The sequence below is a fragment of the Thunnus maccoyii genome, chromosome 8 (genome assembly GCF_910596095.1).
Source record: "Thunnus maccoyii chromosome 8, fThuMac1.1, whole genome shotgun sequence".
Taxonomy (NCBI): domain Eukaryota; kingdom Metazoa; phylum Chordata; class Actinopteri; order Scombriformes; family Scombridae; genus Thunnus; species Thunnus maccoyii.
Window position 1 is genome coordinate 11,831,228 of NC_056540.1, and position 19,746 is coordinate 11,850,973.

General features: G+C 41.4%; 1 protein-coding gene across 1 annotated transcript; it reads right to left on the bottom strand.

Moving 5' to 3' along the window:
• Positions 1–1,688: 1,688 nt before the first annotated feature.
• Positions 1,689–18,831, bottom strand: LOC121902029 (mucin-2). The gene is made up of 4 exons (XM_042419196.1): positions 18,767–18,831; positions 13,777–15,036; positions 7,366–9,449; positions 1,689–5,407 (listed from the first exon to the last, which is right to left on the bottom strand). The coding sequence occupies exons 2-4, from the start codon at positions 13,943–13,945 to the stop codon at positions 4,094–4,096; spliced, it is 3,567 nt and encodes a 1,188-aa protein (XP_042275130.1). The 5' UTR covers positions 13,946–15,036; positions 18,767–18,831; the 3' UTR covers positions 1,689–4,093.
• Positions 18,832–19,746: the final 915 nt, after the last annotated feature.

Sequence of the window (19,746 nt, forward strand, 5' to 3'; positions counted from 1 at the left end):
GTTCCACAGCAAAATAAGGAATGGCAAAATTATCCTTAATCCAAAATTGAGCACAGGGAGTGTAAGTGCAATATTTCAGGTTTCTGTGCAGATATTGCACAGGTTTATCATTTCATTCATGCAAAACTGAGGGGAAAGGGATATAAAAGATAGTATTTTGATTACATGGTTCACAGACCACATTGTTGTTAATCTCCCCACTCCAAGTGAGTTTTATCTAACAATGTCATATAGCCTATTGTTTATCTTATATTAATCTTACAAATAATATTAGAAAATAGTTGTGGAAGAGAACTGCTTAGCTTGTGAATACTGACTCCCTAAACCACAGTGTGCAGCTGCAGAATGTGTGTCACTTTATTTGCAGTTCTCTTGCAAGCCTTTCACATTTTGAGTTGTGATAAGATATGTGTGATATCTTACACATTGATATCATTTTTTCCCCTTCCCAACAAAACAGCTATACTAGAATCACAAAGGTTGTAATCATGGGATGTAATACGTGAGCATCCGGGTTAATAGCAGTCTCTGCGCTGAAGATTACAGTAAGTATAATGGATATAGACACTAACACAGGGAGACTACAGGCCTTTTTTATGGCTGACATTTTGACTAGTCATAGCAGGAAATGCAGAGGTGTAAGTAATAATAACCTTAACACTGGCATTTTGTGTCAGTGAGTAACTTTAACAAGGAGTACTAAAGTGAAATTTTATCTTTCATGTCTAGTGAAGTTGTTGCAAGGTTGTTGCGATTCATTTATTTTATGAATATGATAACTCATTGAAAAAGAAACAGAGACCATGACAGAAAATATAAAATGTTTATTTTCACTACAGTATTTTGAGAAAGGGTTAAATACACAGAGTTAGTGCAAACATGAACCCACAAATGATGTTCAGTGTTGTTTTATTTGAACTTCTGTCTGAAGTCCTACAGATGGCAGTGTACGAACCTGTGATAAATGTGGCTCTGGTTTTCTTTTCACCCCGAGGTGTTGCTGTTCGGGACATTTCACCCCCATTAACCACCACCGCAAATATGTGTATGTTGCACTGGCAGTAAAGCTCAGCACATGTACATGGGCCATCGCCAATAAAAAAAAAACTTGTGAGCATATTTAAATGGTAAGCAGTATAAAAGCTAGGGGTAGAGATACATTCGTAGGGGGATACATGTAAATTATATATCAATGCTAATTATTTTAGTTCTCTAGTTATTATTTTGCTATTACAGAGATTTAAAATAGTTGTATTAGATTATCAGATTATGAATTTGCTTTAAAATTGCATTAAAATATACCAGCTAGATGATCATATAATTCTTATGGAGGATCTGTTTAAGGGCCTAAAGGGGTTATGTAAGGACTAGATGAAATATGAATCCTTGTTTAAGTAGTACAAACAACATTCCTTTTGTCTTATATTTGTCGTATGGTAATACTCCAAGTCTGCAATAAGAATAAATCAATAAAATAATAAAAGACTAATTTAACAAACACTATATAAATGGGTGTGCTATGTGAATATTTGTGGATGCCATGACTTACCCACTGGAGATTTAATTAGGTTTATTTACAAAAGGGGAATATACAACTAAAGATGTGATTATTTTCAGTTATACCACTATTTTCAGAAAAAAAAGTTTTATGGAGGAAAATAATGAAATAATTCACAAATTATAACTCATTTAAATTGGTGTGTCATCACTTTTTATTTTGCATTCGTTTTCAAATGTCATGCAGTTATGAAATTGTATTAAAAATAGCCACAGACCCAAAAACAAAACTGCTTGCAAAAATTAAAAAATGAAATGATTCTTCTCTGTGTTTGAGGGTGTCAGCAATGTTTGACCTGCCTGGAGGTGAACCAGGTTGAAACCAATCCATGACAGTGATAGTCTTAATCCTGCTTAAGGAGCCAGGTCACCGTGTAGCAGGTGTCCCTGTCACTCATAACACACACAGAAGTAAATATTTAGAAATGTGCTGATGCTGGCCTGCATGTCAGGGAACGAAGGGATGATCTGTTGTGTGTACTGCACAGGACTAGGCAAGATGAGAATGGTGTAAAAATGGCTTTGAAACAGAAAACCAGTTGTGGTTCTAAGGCAGCTATCAGATATACAGCCAATGTGGGTCCATCTTGTCAACATGTTGCGTTGTGCAGGAATGGTCTGATTTTTATGGTATGGATGTTTATTTGCTGGTTGTATTGTGAATGACACTTGAGAAAATCAAGTTTTAAAGAACGCCAACTTAGCCATTGAAATGGAATGAACAGAAGTGCAAATCAAGTATAAAATGAAACTTCAGAAGTTTAAGAGAATGTACATTAGAGTTATGCACGTATTTTAAATACAATCCATTCCTCTGATCCTTTTTCACAAACACTTACTAGAATATTTCAAATCGCTCCACATTCTTCTAACCTTTTTTCCACGAAAGTTTAACAACAATGTCTTGTTTTACCTTCTCTACTTGTGTGACATACAAACTTGCTTCTAAACCACATCCAAACAGGCACTTATATGCAATTCTGTTTCTTATAAAGACATTACTGATATAAAAAAGAATGACAGTTTGTGATCAGCAAAACAAATGTAGGCATACATCAATGTCCAATATGAATATTACAATCACATGTTAACAGCTGACATTTGTTCATTAAATTATTGTTTGTTCATTAACCTTACATTCATTAAATTGTTCACCAACATCCATCCATCCATTTTCTTTACCGCTTATTCTCCAGAGGGTCGCTGGGAGCTGGAGCAAATCTCAGCAATATTGGGCGAGAGGCGGGGTACACCCTGGACAGTCAATCACAGGGCTAACATATAGTATAGAGACAGACAACCGTTCACACTCACATTCACACCTACGGGCAATTTAGAGTCTCCAATTAACCTAACCTGCATGTCTGTGGGAGGAAGCTGGGGTACCCAGAGAGAACCCACACAGGCACAGGGAGAAGATGCAAAACTTCATACAGAAAGGCCCCAGCCGGCTGGTGGGTTCAAATCCAGAACCCTCTGGCTGTGAGGTGACATGATAACCACTGCACCAACATCTCACCCTCCAGCAATGTTTTAAAAATGAGCAAAAACTATCAAATCTTTTTTTTATTCTTAAACATGGAAACAGTGTTTGGTTAAATAGGTGTGCCAATGCCCCATCAAGCCCCTACATAACTCTTCATACTCAACACTCCCTTTTTTCTGTCATTCTCTGTCAATCTGTCTGTAAACCTTACATTCATTTTAGCAAATGTGGTACATAAAGCAGCATATATACACTATGTTAAATTGATTATTGCACTGCGATAATTCTGCATATGATTTATTTTCCATTGAATAAAATGGGTAATAAACTGTGGTGAATACTTTGACCATGTGTGATAATGTGAATAACATGTGCCTCACCTACCACTGTGTTGCAAAAATTTAACGGAAAAATGATTTTCCCCAGTATGTTCTAAATCTATATTCACTATGAATCTATTGTATAGTTTAATTTGATCCTTTACTAATACAGCACAGTGAGAATGCCTTAATCAAAGTACTGAACATTCCAATGAACTATATATTTACACATTTCTCATTTCATGGGTCCCTCCTAAGCCTTAAAATTTAAAAGTCTCTTCCCATTTTGACTCATGTAAGACCAGCAAACACAGTGATATATCATGAATAACATTTTAAAAAACACTATTGAACAGGAATAGTGAAAGTATGTTTGTTGTGAAGGTGTAAAGAGTATAACATTCATCTTAAATGATTTCAAATATCTTTGGTTATTTTGAGACTTTGCATTTTTGGTATGCAAGAAGCGTACAAGCCACAGCAACTGTGTTATGCAAAAAGCTTGTTCTTGTCAGTCCATAAATGAATGTGAGTCCTATAAACTACTAATACTACTTGATACAACATTTACCATTGTCCAGGATTTGTATTCAAAGTGACAGAAAGGTAAATTATCTCATATAAGTCTGATTAATTCCATCAGGATGTTGTTTATTGGTTGATCAAATGCCACAGGGGAGTAAGTCTATGAAAACCATAATCATGCGCGTATTGCCATTGAGTAGCACCCTCACAGGTCAGTGGAAACAGTGCTTCTCTTCACCCTAAGGCTGCCACCCCAGCCACGGGGACAGGTGTTGTAGGAGTGCAGGCCGGGTGACCGGAGGCCCGAGTCCTCTGACTCAACTGAGGCATCAGAGTCGGTGAGGGAGCGTGTGTTGTAGAGCCTCACGGGAGAGCAGATCCTCTGTGTTGGGGTGGGTGGAGGACTGGTGAAGGTAGGGGACTGGGCCCCCAATGGCCGTGACTGGTAAGGGCTGATGGGTGGTTTGTGACAGTCATAGCCATGGTGGGAATTTCCCAGAGGTGAGATGGGAAGGCTGTGACTGCTCAGTGCACCAGGGGAAGGGCTGTTTTTACGTTTGGCTGCATTGATGATGTTTTTCGCCAGGATGCGATGGTTGGCCTTAGAGTCTAGATTATTAACAACTGGGGACATGCAGCGACTGTCTTTGGGTGTGGGAACAGGAGAGCTGGCAGAGGGTGTGTACAGAGGTTTAGCAGTGTTGAAGGATAAACTGGTCTGTAAAGGTGCAGGAGACTGGGAACGTGAGCTCCAAGGAAGATGGGCAGGAGAGGTGGCTGTAGGTGTTTGGGAGGATCTGGGTGTGGAAATGGAAACAGTGGAGGACTGGGTATTCTGGTTTACCTTTGGCGATTGGCATCTTGAACCCCAAGGAGGAGAAAGAGGAGAGGTATTTGTAGAAGTTTGGAAAGGTCTGGAAGTAGAAACTGAGGACATGGTGACAGACTGGGTACTCTGGCTCACCATTGGGGACTGACATCTTGAACCCCAAGGTGGGGAGACGGCTGTAGATGTTTGAGCGGATCTGGATGTGGGAATGTGGGAGACAGTGGAAGATTGGGCATGCTGGCTTACAACTGGGGACTGGCATCTTGAACCCCATGCAGGAGAATGAGAAGTAGACGTTTGGGGAGGCCTGAAACCAGGAACAGAGGAGATGGTGGAGGACTGGGTGTTCTGGCTAACCATTGGGGACTGACATCTTGAACCCCAAGATGGAGAGCGTTGAGAGGTGGCTGTAAATGTCTGGGATGGTCTGGATGTGGAAATTGAGTTAACAGTGGAAAGCTGAATATTCTGACTCATAGGGGATTGGCATCTTATACCTCTGGGAGTGGAAACAGGGGAGGTGACTGAGCGGCTGGAGATGTTGGCAGAGGGGCGGTTGGTTTGGAGGCTGGAAGTCCAGGTTGCAGTGGCGGGACCCTCTGGGCTGCTGAAGCGCCTGGTGAGGTTGGGTGTCCTAGTTGGTGTGGGAGTCTCACTGGGGGCTTCAGCTGGGGTGGACTCCTTTGGTGTCTGTTGGACCATGACAAATATTGTTTTTTAGAGTCTTGGAGAGAAACATACAAACAACGCAAATAACAGAATTCAAATATGCTTCAACAATTCTAACTTAACCATTACAAGGTGTTTCTGTATAAAATCACAAAAGACAAATTGTAACCTATTAGAGACTTATTCCTTACTAAGTGAATGTATTTTGATAAAAAAAATATTTATATGAGCCCAAGAGGCATCCAGGTCATCTCTGTGTCTTCCCTTCTTTGTGTGTGTATCTGCAATAACCCTGGCCACCAGCACATATAGCCCTAGTCTTTAGTGTCTCTCTCAGGTTACTGTCATCTGGATTTCCTGAGGTGATTAACCTTCACAAGGATATGAAGTTACTTGACTGAAGGAAGGTCAGCATTCCATCTTACACACACACTAATTAAGAACAAACTATCTCTGAACGTGATAATTATATGAAGACAAGTCTTTAGTGTTACAGACTGAACTTCTAAGATCAGTCTTTTAGCTCTAAAAAGTATGTTACTGGTCATATATTAGGATGTCTTTGAAAGAAACAACGTTGAGGTCAAAGGTCATTGCGTTTGTCTGAACGTCTGAGCCCTTGACGATAAACAGTGCCAAAGGTCGGGTCTTAACATGCACAGACATAACTCAGATACTTGTAGAAGAGTAAAATATATTGCAATGGCCAGCTGAAATAATTATTTTTTAACTTTAAATGTCATATACTGTGTTACTAAATAGATCTGCCTCCTGTTGTGAAATTGTCTGCATACTTAACAGAGGCATAAAATTTATTAGCGTGATCAAGTGTTTGTAGTGCTTGCAAGAGAGGTAGAAAAGTGAATAACAAACACTAAGCAGTGAAATTAATGACTGAAAGAAGTCAGGAAATGAGAAAAAGGAGAAAGAGGTCACAGCAGAGTGTTAGCGTAAAGCTTTAATCAGAGGAGGAAAGATTCAATTAAAACAAAAAAAATCATAACACACAGTGAATCAAGGTTTATGAAATGAAACAGACACAAACCCTGTAGTCTGAAACAACAGTGATTGATGATGTGTGAAAAATACTTCTGAAATGACTGCTTTAAGTCACGAAAACAATATATATGCAGGTTCAAGATGTGAATTGGTAAGCAGTCTGCAAATTTGAAACATCAAAGATTCCAGGTACACAGCATATATTTAGCTAGAAAATGCTGGAAAGCAGAGTAAATTACCCTGAAGACTTAAAGACATAAAAAGGGTTCTCTCGCTGCAACTTTCATGTCAGTGAGCAGCATTAAATTGCAAATCATAAATCATAAAGCAGATGCCAGACCATCTGTTAAAGTGCTTTGTGAAGCAGCATCACCCTGGTGGCCACAGAATTGAGAGACAAAGTGGAAAAACGGTGAGGTTGTTTTTCATCATATCTTAAAACATATTGGATATGGAAGTATTTAAGTGCTGATGGTCCTAGTGGCTTTGAGTATGGCAACTCATCTGATTACATCAAGGCACATTTGTATTTTCACTGAGGGTACTTAATAGTTTTTGGGTGTTTGTAACCATGGAAAATAAACAACATTTACATTTAAATGTACATAATATGTGAAGATATTGATTATAATGTATGTTTAATTAACATTAAATAGACCATTTCTGGTGTATTCTGGTGCAAGTATGTACCTGGTAATGTAGAACAATTGTTTTATGATACAAGTGAGGATTAAAACATTTCACACATAAAATGATTCCTCTCTAATAGTATAGTAGTATAATGAAAGCAGAGGCACAAGAAGAAGAAGAAGGCACAAGAAGAAGAAGAAGGCACAAGTTTAAGAAGAAAGCACAGTAAATTGTAAATTTTAAGCCCTCTAAAGTTAGTTTCAACAACCGTGTGTGTAAACTATACAAAAGATCTAATCTCTCTGCTGTGAACAAACTTCCTAAAAATAATACAGAGAGGGTCTCCACACCTGTGGTTCAATCCCTGCCTTCTTGGCAGAAAATGTGGGCCTTGGTGACTGGACCCCCGACCGAGGAGAGGACACACGCCCTGGAGAAAAGGCAGACATGGGAGAACTGATCCTTGGATGCCCAGAGGCTGAATTTGATGGATATTCTGCTCCTCTTGTGGGGCTAAGAGGCAGCTGGGGAGACATGCACCGGGTACCAAAGTGAGAGGGAGGGTTGTTAGGTAAGGAATTATGTCTGGACAAAGACTGGGGGGACATCAGGTTCTTGGCCTGTGGTGCTCCTCTGGGTAGGGTACTAATGGGGTCCTTGACTGGATTAAGGATGAAGAGGGAAGAGTTAAGCTGGTAAGGCCGGTGCCTTGAGAGGTCCATCTCCATCTTGGAGCAACCATTCTCCAAAGGAGGCTGCTCTGGAACTGGCTCTGGTGCTGGTGCATTTGGCCTCGGTTTTGGCTTGACTGTTTGTTGGGCCTTTAGGTTTTGTGAAACCTGAGCGCTCACATCAGAGTTTCTAGCGATGGCTTTGACCCTACCGGGCATGTTTGATGGGTACACCCAAGATGGTGGCAGAGACATTGTTGGAGAAGGAGACCTAATTTGCTCTGTGTTCTGATGCTCAACAACATATTTCTCCATTCTGGACTGACGCTTGGCAAACAGCTCAGCCCCCTTTCCTGATGCATTGTTAAGGGTCTGCTCTGGCCTATGTTCTGCCCTGGGTCGGGTCCTGGAGCTCTTGAGGCAGGAGGTCCACTCTGGAGCTTTTGCTTCCTCAGCTCTGTCTTCTTCCTTGGCGAGGAAGTTGGAGGCCTCTGCACCCAGAGCTAGTAACTCCTCCTCTGATGCTGGCTCAGGCACAGATTTATGTCCATGTTTCTTCCTTTCATCCAACCCCTGCACCAGAGAGAGCAGCTCAGGGTTCGGAGCTACTACTGGCTTCTCTTTGAATGTGAACATTGACTTTCTATTTGACCTTTTGGCAGCGCTCTCCTCAAGTATTCCAGTTTTAGTTGGCTTCCTCTCTCCGGTGGGCTGAGGGACAAAGGTGGAGGGCTTTGGGGCTGTGGGAGGGCCATAATGAGGCATGGGTGAGTTTGAAGCAACATACTGAGATCCAGAAGAAACAGGGAACTGGGATGGTGGAGGGGAGGAAGGAGACATCACAGGAGACATTGGAGGTGGATTGGAGTAGTAGGTCTGCTGGGGTTGGTTTGTGAAGGCTGGTAGAGGAGGTGTGGGGTATGACGGAGGTGGATTTGGGGGTGAGAATGCCACAGGCTGGGGAGCAGTGAAAGTAGGGAGAGGAGGAGTAGCATAAGAAGGAGGAGGGGGGATGTCATTGACAGGGCTGACTGTCTCTGGAGACTGGACTGTCGGCGGCGAAAAGAAAGGCCTGGCAGTTCGATTGACGATGCCAGTTGCCTGCTTGGATGTAGAAACAGACACCCTCTCAGGTCCAGAGGTACTATGGCAGCCATTAAGAAACTTTCCGGGGGGAACCGGCCCTGTGTGGCCCCCATTTATCTCTGCTTCCCCTTCAGCAAGTCGCATCAGAACTGGATCAGTATTATTACTTCCAGGGGCAATCTCATCCTTGATTTTGCCCTCAAGCTCCTGGTGGATTTCATCTCTTTCCTCTTCATCCTGCTCTTCTACTTCCTTTACAGGGAGGAAATGTCTCTCTTGGATAACGCTGTCCTCGATGTCGTCTTCCTTGTGGAAATGCTTACCTGGTTCATCCATGATATCACCTACTGTATGTACCCTCCCAGGTGGCGCCAAGAGTGGCTTGGTAGTGCTGTTCTTATAGTTCAGGTCTCTATCCCTTTCCTCACTACTCCTCTCTGCCCATGTCAGTTTGTTAGACAAGGGGTCGGTTTTCACATTCTCTGCTCTGTCCTCCGTTGACCCCTCTCCACAGCTCTCTAGCGTAAACGCATTGACTCTCTGTTTGCGTCGGTTGAAGAGCTGCACGCCTCTGGAGCTGGAGTTGGAAGGGATGGTGAGTTGAGCAGCGATGATCTGACTCCTGACACGAGCCTCCTTCAGCTCCTTCTCTGATAAACTGGCACTCCTGGTCAGGTCTGGAGGGAAACAGACAGAAAGAAAGGGAACAGTCTGGTCAGTGAAATGTTGTCTTCTTCAGAGATGTTTAATAATAAAAGAGATCACTTTGGGAGACTACATCTACTATTTAAACAAAGACAACTCCCTCAACATCTAATTAAAGCTCACCAGACTGCTTTAACAAAAAGAGAGAACCAGCGGGGACTCATTTTTAACAAGTCTAGGATTCAATATTCTCTTTAAAACCCACATAATTGTTTCTGCACCATATGGTTTTGATTGTTCTTTGCTGTACTTTTGATTCCAACCAATCTAGCGAGGAAAAATACGGGCTTTGTGGACACTTTACTCAGCAGACCGGAGCTGCAGACAAAGAAGTAACAGGCTTAGGCGGAGAAACATTTTCAAATAAACATTTTAATAAGAAAGATATAAAAGCTTGTTGATTTAAGTTAATAAAAAAGAACTAGGTCAGTGCCTGCTACAGCACCAAAATAAATTCTTGTCAATCATGTCATACACTGATTTTGCAGTTTCGCTGATTACTCTGAAATTATGTGATGAAACATGTCTATGTTAAAATTGACAGTTTGTTTTCTGAGCTTAAGAGCTCCATTCCAGGCAGCAGAGCTATTTCCTCTGCCATCTGCAGTAGTCCCTCCCTGAGCATTCCTCCACTGCTGAGAAAACTCCCTGCTCGAGCTTCCAACATGCCTTTGGTTTCTCTCTGTAGTTAATGTGTGCAATACTGAAGCTCAAACCCTTAATAGACCATTTTAACAATCTACAGCTTCCAAAAATGACATCTTTCGACTGCTGTCTATAAACATAATGTACAATCAAGTGTTCCCATCTTAAATATAGTGATTACATCATGCTTCAAAGTTCATGAAAGGAAAATTAAAGCTACATCTTTGCTTTTTTTTAATGAATAAGAACCCAAAGTCCTGGATTCTCTGAAGAACATTTCAGTTTTAAAGGAGAATAACACATTGTGGTGACACATCTGGTAGGTTATTCATCTAATTCATGTAATTCTGACTGGTGGAAGATATTTAATGTCCCTCCAGGAGTTTTCTACGGCAGCTGGCACAGCCATGACTCTTTCTTCATTTAATAATGTGATGGATCCAGACAGCTACACTATTTAAAGTAATCATGTGCCAATCAAAATAATTATGCATAAATCAATCACTCGTAAAGCTGTCGTATAGAGCTCATTCTCCATGCAATTTTTTCCTGGCATAGAAACTAAAGCTAGCATGATCAGTCCCCCAGCAAAAAGGCATAATATGCATCTGTCGTTGATTTTACAGACTTAAAGTCTGCCCTCACAGCAATTGAATTAAATCATTGTAGGATACCCTTGAGTTCCTTTTACTTAAACCCACCTAAAGTTCAAGCATATGTTTGTTTTTAAATCTATAAAGAAGGACTATTAGGTGCATTTAGGGTATAAACATCCGTAGTGCATTTACAAGCATGAAATTATACCCTTTGGTGATGAAGGTGGGTGTGTTTGCAAGGAAATACATCAATGTCAGGAGAATCCACTGTGTTAAATCAATCAGCCTGACACATTTGATGTATTCATTAGAGTAAAGACAGAATGAGACACTATAAGAGGGAGATACATCAACCACATTACATATTTGTGATAACAATATAACAAGGAAAAAAGCATTATCACACAGCCTTTTAAACAAGCAGTCCTCTCAGCGGTATTGGCATGAGCATAAATCACTTTCTTTTATAGACTGCTGCAGAGAAATGAGCCAACCTATCACACAGGTACTTACTGTATATTCAGTGCCTTTTATCAAGGTTTTCAATATGGATGGGAACACCTCCACAGCTCCCAAATAACGAGTTTTATTAGCTATTTACTTTTTTATAATTTCAGCTACCTGAATACAGCAGAGCAGTAAGGCTTGAAATGAAAAGTCCTCATGCTAACATCTACCTCTAGTGGGAGCCAGACTGGTTCTCAAGTAACACGCAGGTGCAAATCCCATCAGTGATTAATACCATGACTCAAATAGTGAGCATCTACCCGAAAACAAATGACATGTGTGGACTTCTGTGTTAGTCATTTAGTCAAAGTTTTCCGGTGAATTTTACAGTCATTTATGGAAATCTTTGGTTATAATCTAAATGACAGCATTCACAGTGATATGTACGCTAATTAAGATGTTAATTAACAACGAATGAGTGGAAATAGAGCTATTTTGAAGAGATTCATTCTTTTTATTTTCATTTTTCTTTTTTTTTTTTAGTTAGAGTGTTATAAGCTCAATGGACGTCAGTTACAACTTTTTTAGTTGTGAGGAAAAAATTATCTTAAGTTTATGGACTATATCCGACGTCTTCTATCAGAAAAAAATAACACAAAGCTACTAATAAGTCACATTTCTTCATTAAAAAAAGTCAAACACAAGTTGAAACTCAGTTTTAATCCGAGACTATAAAATACCCTAAAGTCTTCCCAAAGTTTCCTGAGAGAGTTTTCCTGCCTTATCTCTTACCTTTTTATGTCAAATTCAGAGCTCCGCAGTTTTGCAGTAGTTCCACAAGAGTTTTCAATTTAACTGCGTCTGATCGCTTCACACCCCCTTTCTGTAGCGAGACACAGGATCGGATTTCTTTTTCTCCGCAGTCCGGCACACAGAGAGGGAGGGGGAGGAGGGAGGGAGGCTGTGCCGTCTGTCATTCAGTCTCCAACTCCACTTTTTCCAGTATGGACTCTTTTTTTTTTGCTGATTATAAAAACGACAGCATGCCTCTGACACAAGAGCTCAGGGCTTCTGTTGAGAAAGTATTGATGTTTCAGAAGTTGCACACAGACTACACTTTGTTTTGACACTCCTGGAGAGGAGTCCAATCAATGGCGAGTATTGAGCGGCTTATCTCTGTCTAATGTCCTGTGGTGGCAGGGAAGTCTGGCCCTTGTTGCAGCCATTGAAGTGGAAAGGGAACCAGTTTATGTGTGTATGGATTAGACAACTGAGACTCCAGAGCTCCAGTACCTGACCTCTGCTGCCCTCCGTGTCTGTCTGGATATCACCATGTAAGTGTGTGTGTGTTTATGGTGCACTTTCCCCAAGAGTGTCTGCCCTCTTTGAACCCTCTGGGCCCTAAGCTCCAACCTGCAAGGGCAGGATAGGAATTTCCTGTCCTCCAGCAGAGACAAAATTTAGCCCTCAGTAGTGATGCAAGAGCCTCCACATCACATCGTCAACCCCCCCCCCTCCCCAAACCACCTTTTCTCCTCCCCGTTAACCTCTAACTTTCTCTGCCTCATCCCTCTGCGCCCTGTCCCGTCCCCTCATCCCTGCGTGGGTGAGAGTAGACAGGAAAACTCCCCCACATGCGAGAGGATTTAAGTCAGGGGGCTAACTCTGCATTTGTGTATCAAAGGTCAGATTACCCTGTCGGATGTTATCTTTCTGCAGGCGATGGCTGTGGGGTGAGCGGGATGACAGCGCTGGCCCCCGTGGGTGATGTGTGAAGCGGTATGGAAAGACAAGGATTAACAGAGGTCCTGGGATCTTACCAGACTGAATGTGACCTAAACTCTCGGTGGATCCCATGGGGGAAATAAAAGACTGTTACTTTTGTGTGTTAAGAAAGGGGTCTGCGGAGGTGTAGGCCGACTATTAGTACTGCTTTTGTGTTGTGTTTTGAGGAAACTACTCTAATTAGTGAGCGCTGAATGATGGGAAGTACATCAGCTATAGATCTACTGTATATCACAATCTTAACTGCAGTACATAACAATTATTTGATGGCCATGACCTTTCTGTTTTTCTTCCTCACAGTACAATAGCTTTTTACTTTCTTTGAATACTCCATCTATCTGTCACAACCCAGAGGTAATTATATTTCCACTTGAGTATTGTTTAAGTGTTTTTCTATATTATGATTTAACAACATAATGTTTTGTTTGGTAGGACATTATTGTCAGTGTCTGTGTTGTACATTAAGACTGCCCTTTAGCAGTGATGCATGATTGCATTTCCATTTCTGTTGGGGCAGTCTGTTTTTTTACGGCATGGAAACAGATGTTTCATAGAGCATTTCACTGTGTCAAGTTGCACTGACGAAGGCGAGGCTATCTGTTTTCTCTATTTGCTTTCTACTCCTCTCTCCACATATTCGAGGTATAAGTTTTCTGCTGTGATGATATATTACAGTTAAGGCCATACTGTAACACTGAGGCAGCACTACTGGAAATGTATTTACAGCAACATTTCTGTGTTATGCAGTAACAGAGTAGCAACACACCTCCTTGCTGCTTTGGCTCCCAGAATAAGGACGGAAAATGCCAGATAAACAAACACTTACTTGTTTTCCGGCTCATCTGTTCGTTGTTGAATCCTGTCTTTTCCCATGATGCATTGCACTCTGTCCCAGGGGTGTGCACCTCTTGTGTTGCCTGAAGAGGTTTTCTCAATCCTCCTGGACTCCAGCTCACCCCTCTCCTGATAGACATATGTCCCTTCTCCATCTCCATTGCTACCCCACGTAAAATGCTTCTGCTGCAGCAGAAACAAAAGCCCTCAGCAGGGGGGAAATGTGCGTGTTTCGTTCCAGTTAGTCTTCTCTCCTGATAAATTGAAGCTGTCTGTTGGTCCAGTTGGAAAATGGAAGCCTTAGTGGTGTGAACTGAACAAGAAAAAAACACAAAAAAGTGACGAAGAAAGGAGAAACTCAACTTTCCAGTTGACTGCTTACAGCCATGGCTCTGTTTTCAGCAATAATCCCTCCAAATGTCCTTCTGTAGTCAGCTGAAATTTGACGGAAGAAGTGTGGTCTTATTTTGGTCTTCATGAAGTATTATTCTCTATCTAACAGGACCTCCCAGGAGGGCTAGCTCCACAGCGCCCTGGATGAGTTCCCATGGAAAAATGCCATGAAAACTGCACAAGTTTGTTGTGCTCTGTTAAAATCTGGCAAAAAAGGTTGAGAAACAGTCCAGTCTTCTCTATTTGCATCTCTCTAATACTCCTTTTTTCTTTCCCAGACGTTGCTCTTCTTTCACTTCTATTTTGGTCACCAAAACATGCTTTTCGTCTGCGTCCCAATCTCCAGCACACAGATTATTTTTCTTCCAAAGAAAAAGATCTGCCCTTTATCTTTGAGATCATAACTCTACAGTGACGTGAAAGGGGAACTGTGTATATGGTGGTTTCCTGCTGTTAGGTGCATGCAAGGAATAACATTTCTCTTTGGAAAGGTCATTCCAAAGACTGGTTTGTATTCAGGGCTCCAAAGCGTTCAATTAGAGCTGTTTTATTCGAGTATCCTGTGTTATTTCTTATACATGAAAGCCAGATGCAGCTTCTGAGGACAGGATAATCAATTTCTTTCTTTTCTTTGTTCACAAAACCGCAATTAAGAGGAAAGTACTTATTTTTTTGGTGGTACTTTTGATTAATACTGATAGTAGAAAAGATTTGATGTGTGTGTTCTGGTTGTTCAGCCAGTCTGTAACACAAATGCAGGTATCAGGTCTGATCAGGGGAAAATCTGACACTATAGTACCAAAGGCTGCTTCACTTCATCTAATCCTGCTACATGTGTCCACGTTCTGTCCAGAGCCACCTGCAAAAAAGAGAAATCTAAAGTTATGCAAATGTCAAAACCATTTAAATAAACTTTTCTTCAATTATGTTATTTGAATGTGACATTTACCATGACAAAAGCTGGATGTTACATCTACCCACAATTTTGGCAAACCACACCTTTGGCAAACTGCTGGTACAAGAATCCTATTCAATTTTTCCCTCATTGTCCTTTGTGTGAGGGCATTGGTTTCAACCCACTGCTTTATACAAGGTTTAAAGTATTATCCATGATGGCTTCAAGAAAGCAGTCCAAAAGACCTGACCCTTGTGCCCACAGAAAGTCTACAGTTTTGTAACAAAATTGTAAGGGGTGCCTGTTTTTGATAAAGTGGTCTGCAGAACATTTTAATATTGTCTGCTTGGCTCATCTAGTACTTTTAATTTGCACTGGATTACTTACAAAAAGCATAAATCTTAACTCATGTCCAATTTTGAGACAGTAACAGCCCTGTGTTCTGATGGAAGATCAGCCCTCCCACTTTGAACTGCAGTCAGGGTAAAAGGGTGGAAAAGGAAATGAGGAGACGCCTTTATAAAAGCCTGAACGTGATAAACCCAGAGCTGTCTGCAAAGAGGGAAGGAAGGTCACAATTCATTAAGGCTTGAATGTCGGAAATCTGTAGTAAACCTGCCAAAAAAATTTGCTATATCTCCACCTTAGGGTGTGTGATGTGATACAGCCGAATGAGAAAGTAAATGTAGATTGAAGAATTTCATACAGCGTGAGGTAAAGAGAGAAACAAAGAATTGAATGTCTTTCAATGACATCTATCACATCCCTCCCTCTTATCTGATAAAGCATTTCATTAGAACAGCAGTGTCATGTTCCACCCTCAAAGCTAATAAGAGCAACTGGCATAGTTTGTAACGATAAACCAGCGTTCACACGTCCTTGTCCTTGATCGGACTTGCCTCTCCTTGAAGATGATCACAGTTGCGTTTGTTTTGTCTCGTGAGTCACCACTTTAACACTCAAGAGTGGGAGGGCTGTACAGAGACCCAAACACATAATCTTTGTTTTTAAAAGCCTTTTCAGAGATTCCTTAGAGGCATAGCAATCGTTATCTTTTCTTGAGGTGTGCAAGCACCGTAAACTTGTTTGCAGCCCTTAAAGATTTTGTTGTGTTTTGTTGAGACACTCGCCAACATGACAGCTGAGTCATGACAATCCATAGGGGGATTGCTCATTGGCCCCTGAACACAATCTACCCTAACAAAACAATGCCCCACCTCCCTGAAAAGAAACAAAAATCCTCCACAGTGTTGCTTTCTGGCGTGATCGTGTCGAGAGGGAAGAGATGAAGGCTAGTATTGTTTAAACACTGACAACAGCTTTTTGATTCCCCCAGATGTGTGATCAGTCTGGATCTCATTTGTAGACAAAAGACATTGTCTTTTTAGATTAGTTTTTACTGTGTAAGCAATTTTGATACAATGGTTTTTACAATATTTTCTTTTTTTTACAGGTGTCTTTGTTGTTTCAATATTTCCTTACTGTAATCAGTGAGGACAGAGGTGAACACATGTTGAGGGTGTGTCCTAACACTGCTGTACGAGTTGATTAAAATATGTTTTGATCCAGTCTCCAACTGCCAGACAAAGAACAGATGTAGGACACTCAAAATTGACATTGAAATCTTCTGCCACAATTTTTTTCTCTCTTTCATTTGTCCCAGCTTTCTAATACTCTGCTTGGGTGTTGTATTTCTCCCAAACTAACTTGTGATATCTACTCCAACTGATCCTTTCTACATGCCATACCTGAGATCTGATGTCATCTCTCCTCCTTTCCCCCCTCTACCCTCCAATTACCTTGAAGTTCAAAAGGTATTTTACAGTGCCCACCTGTCCCACTCACCTCACCCCCCTGGTTTTCCTGTGCCACCCATTGACCTCCATGATTAGAGCCAAGGATATCATTTACAGTCTGGCCCGTAGGCCACTTTAGTGTGTAATCACAGAGTTCCTGTACATCATCAACATATGATGGATTCATACTCAGACAGCAAATCTATCCCACAGTTCTCTGCAGCATGTCTCGCAAAGTGATGACAAACAAAAGAAATGGTTTTGGCAGCAGTACAAACTGTAATCAGTCATTTGTCCCTTATGGCTGTTGTCTTGCACATTGATTACACATCTGCATCAATAGCCAACATGTAGAAAGCATGTCAGCCACCTAATAACTCATATACTGCATGCATTTTCACTTTAGGTATGGCATATGTACATCATCAGTTGCTCTGGGCGCACATGTGATGAGGTATGTGAGATGTGTAGATGTCAGGTGAGCGTGCATTCCACCTACTGTAAGACTTAAGGGGGTATCAGTTACAGAGCTCATAATGAGGCATCTGGTCACGACATTGACATGGCGAGCCTTTATGATTGAATCCCTCGGGGGCAGAGCTGCTATGTATCTGCTATCTCTTGCTTTTGGCCAGATCCTTTACAGTTTGGCAAAAATCTTTCAGCCATAAATGCTGAAGGCTTCTGCAGGGACCTTTGCTCTCTCTCTCTCTCGCTCTCTCTCTCTCTTTCTCAGACAAAGAACCATTCAAGGCCTCTTGGAGCACTACAAAATAATTTTGGGTAGTGCTCCAAAATTGGCATTCCTGTTTCATAATTCCTCAGGAGGCTGTGATAGTCAACATGCCTCAGCTTGTGCTGGCTGGCTGGCGACTGACATCTGAAACATTGCGAGGTACAGACTCCCATGAAACTCGCAAATGTCTTTCTCTCTATTTCTCTTTCTGCTTTTATGAATGCTGCAAGTGCAATCATGAATCATGCAGAGGAAAACCTTGTAATGAACTGCCTGCTTCTTGTGCAGCTCATCCTCCCCTCATAGTCACAGGTGGAGAACTTCAAGAGGCAAAGATAAATACTCGAACTAGGTGTGTATGATCCGGTGCCAAGAGGGAGGTACTGCCTAAAACAATCGTAGTCAATCTGAAAACTGTTAGAGATCAAAGGAAGAAAGTACAAGCACTTGTAAAATGTAAAATGTCTGCAAGTCATTCAGTACTGCAGGAATTATTTGTAGAGTTGTATTGACTTTTGGCGGAGACATTAAGCCATTTGACAAAACATCATTCTACAGTTTCAGTGCATCCTCAGTTGCAGCAAAACTTAAAGGCTATCATTTGCTAATATATATTGTAACATATGGCAAAAGAAAACCTACAGTTGCCCCCCCTGTAAAGCAGTTAATGGGCCTCACCTGTTGTGTTAGCAGGAAGCAATTACTTATATATGTAAGTCAATACAGTCTCCAGCCAGGTCTTTAATTGGATACACCTTCTAACGTTACTCCATGCAGTTCAAGTCTATAACCTGGCTTCACAGCATTCTCCACACAGTCAGGACAATAGGCTCAGATATCAGTCACCGCAGTACTAATACAGCCAGCCAACCCCCTCTGCAAGTCTGCAGCCAGCACTCAGGGAAAAACAGCAGCCACAGATGTTTGTCATCTACTCAAACAAAGACTTTCAAAGTTTCCCTCCTCTGCTGCTTCAGTTCACTGCATTCTCCCCCCGACTCCCTCTACCTCTCTAAACAAAGATAGTGTCTTACCCTGTAGAGATAAATATAATAGGCTGCAAGTGACAAGTCTGCAGAAATCAGAGTTTCACAACGACAGATAAAATTCCAAGCAATGTTCCTTCCTGTTTGGTGTGTGCTGGTTTAGTCATGCTGCTCACCTGTGCTCCAGTGGGTCTGGCTGTGTGAGGCAGTAAGAGTGTGTACTGCCCCTTTTCAGTTCCTACGACTCTGCACACACACCTCCCTCTCTCTCTCCCTCTCTCTTTCTCTCAGTTGAAGCAGACGAAGGATGGGGGGTGGGAGGGGGGTCAGTTGGAACACAGAAGGCTCTTTGTCTGGGATCTTTTCATATGGTTTCCTTCAAGCTTGCATACTGAACACATTATGCTATAATATATTTTCATATTCAACACAGGGATGTTGAGCGACCAGTGGGCCCCACTCTGTTCTGTTCTCCCCCTCTTTTCCTTTCTTGACCTGTTTTCCCGCCATGCACACCGGGCTGGAGAAATCCAAATAAAGGGGAAAGTATGCAAGAACAATGTGGACCAAGTTCCTGTGAAACCCACAGAATTTCTTTATGCTGTCCCTGGCTGTTTTTGAATAATAAAACTCAAACACAGAAAATGATTTCCTCTCGAGACATAAGAGAAAGAACAAAATATATCAAGACCCTACAGAGGTTTTGACCCCATGTGTGGGGGGTTGATCAGGACAGTAACTCATGCATGTTATATGTCACATCCATATTTGATGTACACAACTTTTGGCCCCTCTTCAGGGATGTTAATCCCAAAATTATGATACTCACTATCTCCAAAGATGATTTACCCAAAGATCCCATAGGAGTCATAAAATGTCAGTAACATCTGGTTCTTTGTATAGTGTGTGGCTTAAGAAATATTAGATTTTTTTTTTTTTGTTTTTGGTTTTAGATTTATAGATCTGCAGAGCAACGCTTGGATACTGTATCATTTCACTAATCTTTAAAATCCTTTGCAGTGAAACCTGAAGGCCCTCATTGAGATGAAGACTGGCTGAGGGCACTGGGTGTTTGCATTCACAGTGGAGACTGTGTGGCTGAGTCATATGATAGAAAAAATGTATCTTGAATGGCTGCCAGGCTTTAAGGGTAACA

Coding starts and splice junctions, on each gene's coding strand:
- LOC121902029 (XM_042419196.1), bottom strand. CDS start 13,945: ATGGAGATGGAGAAGGGACATATGTCTATCAGGAGAGGGGTGAGCTGG. Junction 9,450..13,776: donor ACAGATGAGCCGGAAAACAA/GTAAGTGTTTGT, acceptor GTTTCCCTCCAG/ACCTGACCAGGAGTGCCAGT. Junction 5,408..7,365: donor AGGCAGGGATTGAACCACAG/GTGTGGAGACCC, acceptor ATGGTCCAACAG/ACACCAAAGGAGTCCACCCC.